General features: G+C 41.1%; 1 protein-coding gene across 1 annotated transcript; it reads right to left on the bottom strand.

The window, feature by feature from the left end:
• Positions 1-6,670: 6,670 nt before the first annotated feature.
• LOC107295190 (uncharacterized WD repeat-containing protein alr2800) lies at positions 6,671-10,546 on the bottom strand. Its single transcript, XM_015824494.1, has 7 exons — positions 10,524-10,546; positions 9,459-9,497; positions 9,248-9,367; positions 8,382-8,586; positions 8,006-8,118; positions 7,809-7,902; positions 6,671-7,599 (listed from the first exon to the last, which is right to left on the bottom strand). Exons 1-7 carry the CDS (start codon positions 10,544-10,546, stop codon positions 7,537-7,539), a joined length of 657 nt encoding a protein of 218 aa, XP_015679980.1. The 3' UTR covers positions 6,671-7,536.
• Between the last annotated feature and the right edge of the window lie 2,217 nt (positions 10,547-12,763).

Below are 12,763 nucleotides of genomic sequence, written 5' to 3'. Positions count from 1 at the left end.
TGAACAGATGTACAATATCCAGAAGAAACAAACATAGCTGCAAGTATTTCTTTCTGAATAAATGTCTGTTTTACAATCATCTTTATTGAATTATCTGTATGATCTGGAATTGCAAAGCATCTTAGTTCTGGATCAGAATAATTACAATTACCAGACCCTCCAATTATTAGATCAAATGCCCCTTTTGTTCCTGTCTTATCTTCACTCCCTTTTCTGTGACATGATTTGTAACATCCTGCTAACTCGGAGTATAGCCCTATCTACAAGGTGAATGGTTACCCAAACTGGATAATTGCAATTATAAAAGATTTATGTCTTCTCTTGTTTATATATAAGAATGCTTGCTTTGCATCTAGAAACTATGTGTGCAACAGAGTTCATGCTTTGGTTAAACATGGCTGCACTTTGGTTCATAGTTATACTTTAAAATACTTACTCTAAGCAGTTTTTATAAAGAATAAGCCTTATATAAATTGAATAATATCTTATTCATAAGCTATATGCTATTCTACAACAGTGTGCACTATTCTACAAAGTATACTTTAAGTCAGTATATATATATTTTCTGTCTATTCCTTCAGCTTATTATATCTCCTTTCCTAAATGTATCTTAGCTAAGTGCCTCTATATGCCTATTCCTTTAACAGAAATTGAAAATTACAACATGTACATTTCTTGTGTACCTCACATTTCCATCTCAAAATAAGATTATTACGTCCATTTAAAGTTTACAGGTATCTGTGAGCTCTACAGCTGTTGAGGTGTGTTGGGTGTTTTCCTACTTTAATTAAAAATTAAATCAAGTTTTCCTATTTCAATTTTTAAAGCTTTACAGTGTAAAAATTCACTCAAGCTAGAACTCTTAAGTGAAGAGGGGTATTTCTGGATACATTGGCATCATTAGGTGCCACTTTCTAGCACTGACCATATCAGTGGGAGTTCTGCAACAGCCACAGCTGTTGTGATATCATTCATTCTCTAATGCGTGCATCAACCCACCAGCACATGCATGCATGCACACTAGTCTGAAGTCCTTCAACTGTATTTGCCACGATCAGTCCTATAATCTTAAACCTTCTATGAAGCACTTCAGGTGCAAGGGCAAAACAGGGTTTCCTATGTTCAATTCCTTAATGTAGCAGCATGTGGTAAAAGGAATTCAGACAAGTGCTTTATGGGTACTCTTATAGCCACTGTATTTCCCAATCTCAACAACTATAAGATGTTGAGGCTTCATCTCCCAGAATTTCCCAGCCAGTAGAGGAACAATACCCTGCTGCAGAGGATGACAATGCTGAATCCTGTTTATTAGCAAATATCAATAAAGAGAAACCATGACAAGGTTCTCCTTTATTATCAGTTCCGATAGCTGCTATCAAAAGAAGAGAGATAAATTGTTTCTAATTTGATTTATCAGAATATACTCAGGTCAAAGGAAGGATGATTATACTGCCAGTTGTTGACATTACTTTTTTTCTATCATCCTTTGTTCATGAGAACATTTTAATCCAGATAATACAGTATAACAGAGCTCTGCAATTCATATAATGATCTGAGTTCTTGCAATAGGATAAGACTGAGTTCTGGCTGTAGGGAATTATCACTTTCCTGAGATAAGCCAAATGATGCTGCTTAATAGTACTGTACTAAAAACAATCTTTAAACTAGAACCTCTTATAACTAAGCCAATATAGCTAGATTGTAAAAGAATACAACTTGCAACATTATATCATTTTTATTTATTTATTTTATATTTGAATTTATATCCCGCCCTTCTCCCGTAGGACTCAGGGCGGCTGACAATCTATTTAAAATACATACAAAACAATACAAATTTAAAATTAATTAAAAAGAATATTAAATATTTGTCGAATTTAAAATATAATTAAAACCCCCCTAAAAATTACCCTAGGCCAGTCCTGCAAGCTGGNGGAGCCTCCGGGTGCTCCTCAAGGGGAGCCCCATGTAGAGAGCATTACAGTAGTCCAGGCGGGAGGTGACAAGTGCATGAGTGACCGTGCGTAGGGCGTCCCGGTCCAGAAAAGGCCGCAACTGGTGAATCAGGCGTACCTGATAAAACGCCCCCCTGGTCACGGCCGACAACTGGTCATCCAGCGTCAGCCGCGAATCATGCAGGTTTACTAGAAATATATCCCACAGGTTTCAGTGAAATTTACTGTGCAATCTTACATATTACTATTACAATATTTACTAAATTGAATGGGGCTTACTTCCAGTTAAGTGTGCCTAAAAGCCTTCCCCTGCTTGCTGCTCTCCAAGTGTGTTGTACTGCAACTACAGTTATTCTCTAATAGCATGGCCAATTGATGTCCATTACCTTTGGAGATCATTAATGTTGATGAAATGTGCTATACAAGTAGTTGTAGACCCAGGGGTCTTCAAACTTGGCCCTTTTATGACTTGTGAACTTCAACTCCCAGAATTCCTCAGCCAGCATGCCTGGCTGAGGAATTCTGGGAGTTGAAGTCCACAAGTCAAAAGGGACAGGTTTGAAGACCCCTGTCGTAGAGTTACGACAGTTTATTTAGTGACCATTCAACAGCACTGAAAAATGTGACTTATGACTGTTTTTCATAGTTATGACCTTTGCAGCATCCCCATGATCATGTCATCAAAATTCAAATGCTTGTCAACTGACTCATATTTATGACAATTGCAGTGTCCTCAGGTCATGTGATCACCTTTTGCGACCTTATGACAAGCAAAGTCAGTGGGGAAGCCAGATTCACTTAACAACCAGGTTACTAATTTGTCAACTGCAATAATTCACTTAACAACTGTGGCCAGAAAAGTCATAAAATGGGGCAAAACTCACTTAACAGCATAAAGTTTGGGCTCAATTGTGGTCGTAAGTCAAGGACTACCTCTATTGGTCTGTTCATAAAGAGTTTAGGTTTAAATTACATTACATAGAAAATCATCATCAACAACCACCATCTGGTTGAAACAAGTATCAAGGAAGGGGTTAGGGTTACGGTTAGCTTTTACTTCTCAGAAAAGAGTATTAAGAGAAAATGATTTTCAGTGGAGAAGTGATGCTTTTGTGAACAGACATTCTTCACTACCATTGAGGCAACTTTGAATGGACATTTTGTATTTTGAAGTGAGAAATCTGAATCGTTTGCATTTTCATCAGATTTTTAAATTGGATACCTTTACTCTTCCATGGCAATGTCCTAGGACCTAGGTCAGGGGTGTCAGACTGCTGGCCCACGGGCCGGACACGTCACGAGGAAACTGCACCCACCCCATTGCTGGCAATGGGGGAAAAGCTCCAATACGTCACGCGACGTCACGTGACGTCGCGAGTTTGACATGTCTGACCTAGGTCCTCCCCCCAAATTACTTGCATAGGGCATTGATAACCCTGTATAACGGTCAAGGATTTCCTTTTGTCCTGAAGAGATTAACGAAAGAATAACCAAAAGGACCATATATTGCTGGTTAGAATCCTGTCTGCAGTCTGCTATTTTAACACATTTTATTATTTGTTATTCACTAGTTTTTGATCTCTTAGTACTGATTTTCTTTTTGCTTTAATACTTATTCATATGAGGGTAATAATGCTGACATCCTCTGTTGCCTGACACTTTGGGTTGGTTTAGGTTGATCCAGCACAAGAATAGGCTAATGACCCATTTCTCAAGGGAAGATGTTCACAACATTTTATCATTATGGTGATGCTAGGTGATGCTAAACAATGTTTTTCAAAAATGGCCCTTCGATTTAAATCCTGCTTTACACATTTCTACCTAAGCTCTGCTGTTTCTTAGAATACGATCATACCTGAGATAGCCCATTGGAAAGGCATTCTCTGCCCATTTTTTTGCCATGTAACACCAAAAATAATGTTTTCTGACTTACGCTGGCTCAAGCAATGCTATCCAGCTTCCATGTTGCCCTTTATTTCATAGTAGATACACTCTTTCACTCTAGTTGGCTACTGTGTACTGTGACAAGAATGTCCTTTCTAATTACTCTTTTCCCCCCAACATTTTAGTAATATACTAGGAGTAAATAATAATAGTAGTAGTAGTAAAGTTGAAAGGGATCTTGGAGGTCATCTAGTCCAACCCCCTGCTCAGGCAGGAAACCCTATACCATTTCGGACAAATGGCTGTCCAATCTCTTCGTAAAAACTTCCAGTGTTGGAGCATTCTGGAGGCAGGTTGTTCCACTGGTTAATTGTTCTAACTGTCAGGAAGTTTCTCCTTAGTTCTAGGTTGCTTCTCTCCTTGCTTAGTTTCCATCCGTTGCTTCTTGTCCTGCCTTCAGGCGCTTTGGAACTTTTTACCTGCTTGATCTACTTAGTACAGGGGAAAAATACTATGTTTTCCTATACCCGGAATACCATCTCACAATCTTCACAATTGAAGACAAACTGATTTCTATCCAGGTGCTTTGATTATTGTTTTCAGAGACAGAAATGGGAAGGAACTTAATCATAAAAGAAAAAAAAAATGGTGGGATCTATGTCTGGAGATTGACAATACGATGGTTATAATTGGGCAACATTTGCTGATTCTGAGAATATTCATACATCTTATATTTCTTTTGAAAAAAAGAGAGCAAAGCTTCACAGAGAGCTCCAGTGCCCTAGAATGAAGTTCTGGCATAGGTTAATGGTGTTTCTAGAAAAAACAGTATTAAGGTTTTACAAATGAAATGGCAACTAATTGAATAGTGATTTTTTTAATAGCAAGCATGCTGGCTGCTGGATAATTTCTACAAAGAGAAATCAGAACTCGGTTTCACCATCTGCCCAGTGGGAAAACATGCCTCTTCACTGGTAATGTGTAAGGTGAGGTGGCATCCTTTTGCTTTTTTTTTTCCAAGAGATGCAAGTGTCAACAATGAGCGCTGGTAAGGCTACCTAACCAACAACACTGGTAGTTTTTAAGATGGGAATTCTTCCTGAAAGTCAGTCTCTGACGTTTACAATCCATGTCGGTAATAAAAAGATTCTGCTACTCAAATTTATGAAAAGAGAAGATTAAGCTTATTTAATATTTTTACCTGAACTATTAGAATAGTGCTCAGTTTTGAAAGGTAACCAAGAAATGTAAGCATTAATACAATTTGAAGGGATAAGAATGAACATGAATTCTCCAATGTGTGCTGCATTGTTTTTCTTAGTGGGTAGCTTTTAATTTGTCACAAAGGCTATGTAATGTTCCCTGAAAACTCCACAGTTAGCTCTGTTCTCAAAATAATCCAAATGGAAACTTCCCAATAAGGATATGGCACTGGATGCCAGAATGCAGCTCTTAAAAATTAATAGTTCCCAAAAAGAACATGATACTGATACCACGGAAAGCGTGCTTTAAACTTATGAGATACAATGGAAAGCGGGGCAGATGTCAAAGGTAAACAGAGAGGCTTCCAACAGAGCCAGCATAGAAGGTTATTTTAGTGCTGGGTGGAAATTTGCAAATGGCACTGTAATAAAATACAGTTAAAAGCCATAGAATAGTATATTCAAAATGGATAGACTCATCCATCATAGTTCCAATCTAAAGTAATAGTCATCGGTTTCCCATCATGCTTGTATAATTATATATTATGAATAATCGGTAAATGTGCTTGTATGCTAACTTGAAGAAAATACTTTTCTTGCATATAAAATAAAGTATATCTAAGGACGGGAAATTTCTCTGTGAAAGCAAAGCAGATCATAGAAGGAGGTTTGCTTAAATACTGTATAGCAAATGTCTTAATAGTACAGGAACACTTACTGGCACTAAACATTCTGATTATCCAGTCCCAGTTTATAACATCACTCAAGCTAACATTAACAAAGGCAGGCTTTTTATCACCATAGTGTGCTGGGTGATGCTAAACAATATTGGTGCAAAAATGGCCCTTCAGTTCAAATGCTGCTTTGCACATTTTTCCCTTGCTAGGTTCTACCGTTTCTTAAAATATGAACATACCCTGAGATGTCTCAGTGACACGAATACATACAACAAATTGTACTGGCTAAGAATACCTAATCATGCTGCGGTGTGTTTGACTCTTTGAAGTTCCTCCCTCAGCCTTGATGAGTGTACAAATTGTTCCTTGCCTTTAAGTTCAGATTTTATCTTGGAAGAACATAGTCGTGGGCAAAATTCAACATTAATTGTCCAGGTCACAATATTCATACAACTTTTTCATGTACTTACTTAGCTTATTTTCTCTACAAAGATTGGTTTTTCAAAATTAATTTATTTTCTGTGTATATAGTAAAGATAGGGTAAGAAGAGAGAAAAAGAATAAGGGCTAGGAAAGGACAGGAAACATTGCAGAGACAAAATCTGAAACTCTCTCCCAGCCATTAAGTAGGCTTACATTCCTTGCAGATGTGCCAATAGAGCAGGCACCTATTTATAAATATCTTGGAGTGCAATTCTAGGCTTTCTTATCACTTACTGGGCAAGTGTGGCTATTGTACTATTCTCTTAAGATTCCTCTATTCAAAGGAGGCACATTTTATTCTTGCTTTTTCTTAAGTAATTTCTCAGCTTCTTTATGGAGGTTCAATTTGCATGTTTATAAAGTTTAATGTCTTGGAAGCTATCTAGTTTATAAGACCAATACTTGCAGTTCCAAGATGCATCAATAGTGCTATTTTACAGTTATAGGCAGGTTTGGCTTTTGTGGATGCCAGAGCCTGGTTCTGTCTCCTTGATTTCTGTTGAAATTGATTTTCTTATCCTGTGGGTCTGGTTCCAGTGGTGCTCTAAACATTATTTTAAATCAGCCTGGCTAGCAACAACTAATAGCAAACTCTAGTCCTCAGGACTCTTTGTAAAGTCTCTGTCCATTAGTATTTAAAAATGCCGGGAGTCATCTTAAACAACATATCTGAGACATTGATTTTCAAACCAGTTTAAGTCTAGTATCCCACTCTATAGTTAATGTATTCCTCTCAAATGTGCATGTGCCATCATCTTATCTCTTTTCAATTCTAATTCTGAAATTTAATTGAGCTTTTTACCTTGGCCAGGTTGATTTCACTACTCTCTGCAGTCTTGGGTAGTGGTGGGGTGTATAAAAACATCCCTTTTCAGCAATGCTTATACCCATGTGGAGATAGCTCTGTGGAATCTGTGCTTCTCTGTTGCTTTTTACATAGAGAATCTAGGAAGACATACATTCATCTCATTTTAAGGAACTACCGTACCATGGTAGAGAGCACGATGTCTCTCTGGTCACTGTTTCTAACTGACCAGGATCATGCTATATCTTTCTAGCCTGGCTTTGTGCTACCATTCGTTGTATCTACTGTATCCTACCTAAGATTGAAGTTTAGCACAAATTTCGATGATTGCCACTGCCATCTGTAGTACAGCTATTATAATTGTCTTACGTACATTTCATTTTATTTTTTTAAAGTTTTATCAGTAATGACAGGTTTATGTTTTTTTATTGTTGTGTTCTCTGGCCCAAAGGTCATAATAAAAGTTTGACAGAATCCGGATTCTAGATGGTATGTAGGATAATAATAAAGTTGCCAGTTGACTGGGACTTGGACTATCCCCCTTGATGGTAGGCCTTCCATATGCGAGCTGTGCCATCCAGTGAAACTGACACATACTGCAGAAAATCGAAGAAGAAAGTAAGTTGGGAGTAGCAGCGGCAACACACTGTACAAGGCTCAAAGAACTGGATAAAATATAGTGATTGCCCAGAGGCCTCGTCTCATGAGTTTTCCGACCGTATTGGTCTCCCATCCAGTTGTAGGCCAAAGAGTGATCTCAGCCCAAATTCCAATCAGCCATACTTCAAGGATGTGGCCTTCCTACCTGCTTCATTTCTGGGACATGGATGAGACCCTTGATAGAATCTTGATGTCCTGTGTAACTTTGCACTAGTGCTCCAGAGTTTGGGTCATAAATCCTGCAAAAATAAAAAAGACAGAGTTACAAACCTATCCAAGGATAAGCTATCCTTTTTTTGGTTTCCGCTTCCCTTACTACCAAATGCCTTACTCTGTGGCTACCTGATAGTATCATGGTCTCCTGCAATGATACATCCATTGATCTGGTCAATGCAAATACAAGTGATTCTTCTAGGGGCTTTCATGTCTCGCACACAACATCCACCATCTTCACTCTAAGTGAACCAGATTAAAAAAACAAAACACTTCCACCATCAAGGAAGACACTCTGTTCTCCAGCTTCAGCGATATACCGCACTATACAAATACAACTTTTGAAATTCTATTCTGACCTTTTGATTCTCTAAGAATCATCATGCAGAACTATTTGTGTTTGATTAGAAAATCATCATACTGTAGGTCTGTGAGGGCTAATCTATTTTCCTGTGGTCTTACCTATCACTACACTTAACATGAAACAAGGAGTGAAGTTACTTACCCAGAGTTGAATGGTGCCATCTTCAGCCCCAGTTACCCATTTGTTTTGTTGTGGGTGCCATGCCAGGGCTAGGACTGTGGTTTTGTGCTCGCAGAGTTCAGCCAGGAGCTCCAGGTCAGCACAATGAAAATTGAAAGCGCAGATGAAAACTCCAGTGCTGGTAGAGAAGGCAAATTCCCTCCTTTCAGGAGCAGGGCTGTGTGGGCTGTGAATAGCAGGGATAACAGAACCTTGGCAAACTTAGATTATTGGTGATAAAAGTCTCTCTGGCACAGAGGTGGGCGACGATAGCAACTTTATGACCTATGGCAGTGGTGGCGAACCTATGGCATGGGTGCCAGAGGCAGCACTCAGAGCCCTCTCTGTGGGCACACGCGCTGTTGCCCCAGTCCTAGGCCTTCAGCTGGGTTTTATAAAACCTTTTCGCTTTAGGCCTCCACCGCCGTGTGCAAAAAAAAAAAAAAAAAAAGTTCAATCAGTCAATTTCAACTTCTTGCAAAGTTGGAATTGATTGATTGAACTTTTTAGTCCCACCCAGTCTGCCGTTACCACCGCAGCCACGCCCACCCAATGGGCCACACCCACCCGGCACTCGACGATGCATAAGTGGGTTTTGGGTTGCAGTTTGGGCACTCGGTCTCTAAAAGGTTCGCCATCACTGACCTATGGACTTCAACTCCCAGAATTCTTGAGCCAGCCATGCAGGGACTTGTACTTCTTATGTTTGCTACTGTCCATTTTTGCCATGAAAGATGCTTTTACAGTCCTCCTTTCGTGCAGCCAAGATGACATTCTTCTCTAAGAGCACATTGATGCTGTGTTGTTTTTTTTTAAAAAAAAATCAAAATGCAGAAAGGTTTACCCACCTATTTTGGGAACAGGCCACATCCAGGATAGGCTCGTTATCCCCAGGCAGGTTGGAGAAGGTGTTTTGAAAGGAGCGCTTTTGAAGATTCCAGAGGCACAGCCTTCCATCCCATCCCCCACTGAGCTGCAATGAAAGGGGGGCAGGTGAGAGCTTGCTTCTCAGGGCTCTGCTCCCTTTACTCCTCTCTCTCTCCCCCCCTCCTTTCATACCTTCGTTCCTTGAAGACTGTCTCTGCTCCCACTCTCTCCCTTCTCACCAAATGAAGAGATTGCTGAAAATATTCTTAGAGGGTTATGGGTCCCACTTTACAGAGAACACAATGCTTGCTTTGTGGGGATTCTTTATGAAAAGGATAGTGCAGGGCTAGTCTGCCCCCTGTGGTGCACTTCTGGATAGCACGCAAGAGTGAACCGAACAGATTAGCACAGTGGTTCTCAACCTGTGGGTCGGGACCCCATTTGGGGTCGATCAACCATTTCACGGGGGTCGCCAAGCAAGGCTGTCCGCCATTTTTTTTGTCTGCCATTTTTTTCCCCTTTTCTGGCGGGTGCCTTACCTCCCTTGGGCTGGGCCAGCTGGTGATCGGCCTGCTCCGTCTCTGCCGCTTGCCAGATACGCCTCGGCCGGTGCAGGGAGCGGAACCACGCATGCGCGGCACTCCCGGGCAGGGAAAGTCCTCGACTTACGACCGGTTGGGTAGTCCTTGACTTACGACCGGTTTAGTCCTCGACTTACGACCGGTTGGGGTCGCGGCATTAAAAAGGTTGAGAACCACTGGATTAGCAGTCTTGGGCAGCCAAACAACTACTCTGCATTAACACTCTACTCTCCTGGCTAATGTACCATCACCATATACCAGGGGTAGTCAACCTTGGCTCTTTTATGACTCGTGGACTTCAACTCCCAGAATTCCTGAGCCAGCTAAGCTGGCTCAGGAATTCTGGGAATTGAAGTCCACGAGTCATAAAAGAGCCAAGGTTGACTACCCCTGCCATATACTAAATATATAATGGAAAGGTATTTAGTTCAAGGCCATTTTAAGGTCAAAGAGCCATCACATGGGAGACCAGCAGGAACAATGACATTTTATAGTTAACACTTGTATACCAGACCCAGTCACCCGAACAGTTTTTCTGATATGGTACCACTTAACGGATACAAAGTATTAATTTCATTTAGTGTGCAAATTGTATATAAGTTTATATAATATTCTCTTTTCAGGGGTCATATATAAGCACCTACCCTATATAATCTTTCCCCAGCCGTTCACTTACCAGATAAGGGACGTGAATGCCATTCTTCTCATTTGTCACTAGGGCAAGGGCTGTAATCATGCCGGTGTGTCCACACAATACTATTCTGCATGTGAGATCTATTTAAGATAATGATATGGAAGACAGCAATTGGATGGAAAAGAGAAAGGAGAGATCACTCCACCATGATGAAACTGAACTGATATATTATTATAACAGATATTAATCTGACTTATATTCTATTTTTCCACCCACAGGCCCTTTTAAAATACAGAAACATTAGCCTGGCAGTGACAACCTGCTAAATTCATTTGCCAAGATAAACATAAGGTAGACCCCAAAGGAGAGAAGGGAAGATTTCTCAAAGTTGCATATGAAAGAAAATTACAGTGCTATATATTTGTAGTATGTTGTATAGTAGTTCTTTTGTCTTATTAGATCCACTGTCATATAATTTAGTCACTAGATCAGTTTGATCAGTCTAACAAAAAAACCAACAACAATAAGTTCTTCTAGAGCAGGGGTGTCAAACTCAATTTCATTGAGGGCCGCATCAGCATTGTGGTTGCCCTTGGGGGGGTGGGGGGGGTGGCCAGGGTGAGTGCGGCCTACTGGGTGGGTGGGGAGTGGGTGTGGCCTATTGGATGGGCATGGCCAGCTCTACATCGTACGCGTCAAGTGTGCCTGTGGGGGCCTGGGCAGGAGTGGGACAGATCTGCGGGTCTCTGGCAGAAGGGGGTGGGATCAGGGCAAGTGCCAAGGCATGGTCTACTGGAGGAGCCTCACCGTTCCTCTCAGGCCATGTGGGGGAGCTGGATGGTGGTGCGGGCTGCCCGGAGCCCTGGGCAGCAGAGGTCAAATGCCCAGCCTGGCCCTCGAGCACCTGCAGAACCAAGCCCAGCCTCACTTCCCCAAGGGGGCGCCCAGCTGCACTTACCTCCTCAAGGCTGCTGCTGCTGTGCTTGCTCTCCTGAGCCAGGTTGCTCATGATGGGTACGAGGGCAAAGTCAGAGGGAGGCTCATTCCCTCTCCATGGGAGGAGACCCAGCTTTGTATCCAAAGCTTCCTTAGCAATAGGATGAGAGACCCCAGGATAGGCCAGGAGGAGGGGGCAAGGGGATGGTAAAAGGGCAGCAGGACCGGACTAAGGCAGGACTTCCCTCAGACCCTCCCTCTCCTTCTTTCCTTCTTTCCTTTCTTCCTTCCTAAGTACAGAGTGGTGGGAAAATATTTGAGATGAGGGAGGGAGAAAAACAGGCAAGAAACACAGCCAGGGCCAGGGCCAAGGCAGTGGGGGCCATTCCCTCACTGTTTCCAGGATGGCTTCGTGGGCCACATGAAACCACTTCACGGGCCGCATCTGGCCCCCGGGCCTTGTGTTTGACATGTCTGTTCTAGAGGCCCTGTGTTCTTGGTTTTCTTTGTTCATGTCTCCTGGTTTATTCTTCACCCTGTTTCAAAATGGCTCAGACAATTGATAACAGCCCACTTTTACAAGGCCTCAGTTTCTTCCACTAAAGAAAAATGCCCTTGAACAGCAATAGATCATTTGGGATGTCTCTGAAATTTCTATCCCATTCTGAATGGGATATTTTTACCTGAGATACAGCTGCTTGAAGGTTCGCAGACCATCTCATCTTGGGCACAACCTTTTGCTAGTGTTTTGGACTCTTGATCCAATGCAGACATATTTTGCTACAGCACAGAGAAAAATATAAAATAGTAAAGAAAATGTTTCTGAATCCTGTTTTGCAATAAATCTTCCCCCTGGATTTTGTTATTATGCACCCATGAATTTATTTCAGCTTTCAGCAACCTTACGATTACCAGATTTGTTGGACTTAAAGTCCTACAGTTCCTCGTTACTATGGCAGCATTTCTATAATAACTAGGAAGTGTAGGAATTGAAATCTAAGCAAGGAGATTATTAAGTTTATCAAGTTAGGGAAGGCTTGTCAGTTCCATAAATGTTAAAGTAAGCAGCCTGTGGTCTCTGGGAGAGAGTTCAAGGTACTAGTTGGGCCACATATTCCTCTGATTACCATCCCATTGTTCAGAGTTAACTATTTCCCCCCCTAAAGCTATATGTCTTTTCTGTCTAAGTAATCTCCATACTTAGACTTCAATTTCCACACTTCCTAGTTATCATAGAAATACTGCCATAGTAACTAGGAACTGTAGGACTTTAAGTCCAACAGTTTTCCATTATAGGAAAGTAAAGGTTGTTACTCTTTGAAGATGACCTACAAAGTGATTTTGAC

Source organism: Protobothrops mucrosquamatus, unplaced genomic scaffold (assembly GCF_001527695.2).
Source record: "Protobothrops mucrosquamatus isolate PMUCROS unplaced genomic scaffold, P.Mucros_1.0 scaffold2257, whole genome shotgun sequence".
Classification (NCBI taxonomy): domain Eukaryota; kingdom Metazoa; phylum Chordata; class Lepidosauria; order Squamata; family Viperidae; genus Protobothrops; species Protobothrops mucrosquamatus.
Note: the sequence above shows the minus strand (reverse complement) of the source record. Positions and strands in the feature narration are given on the sequence as shown.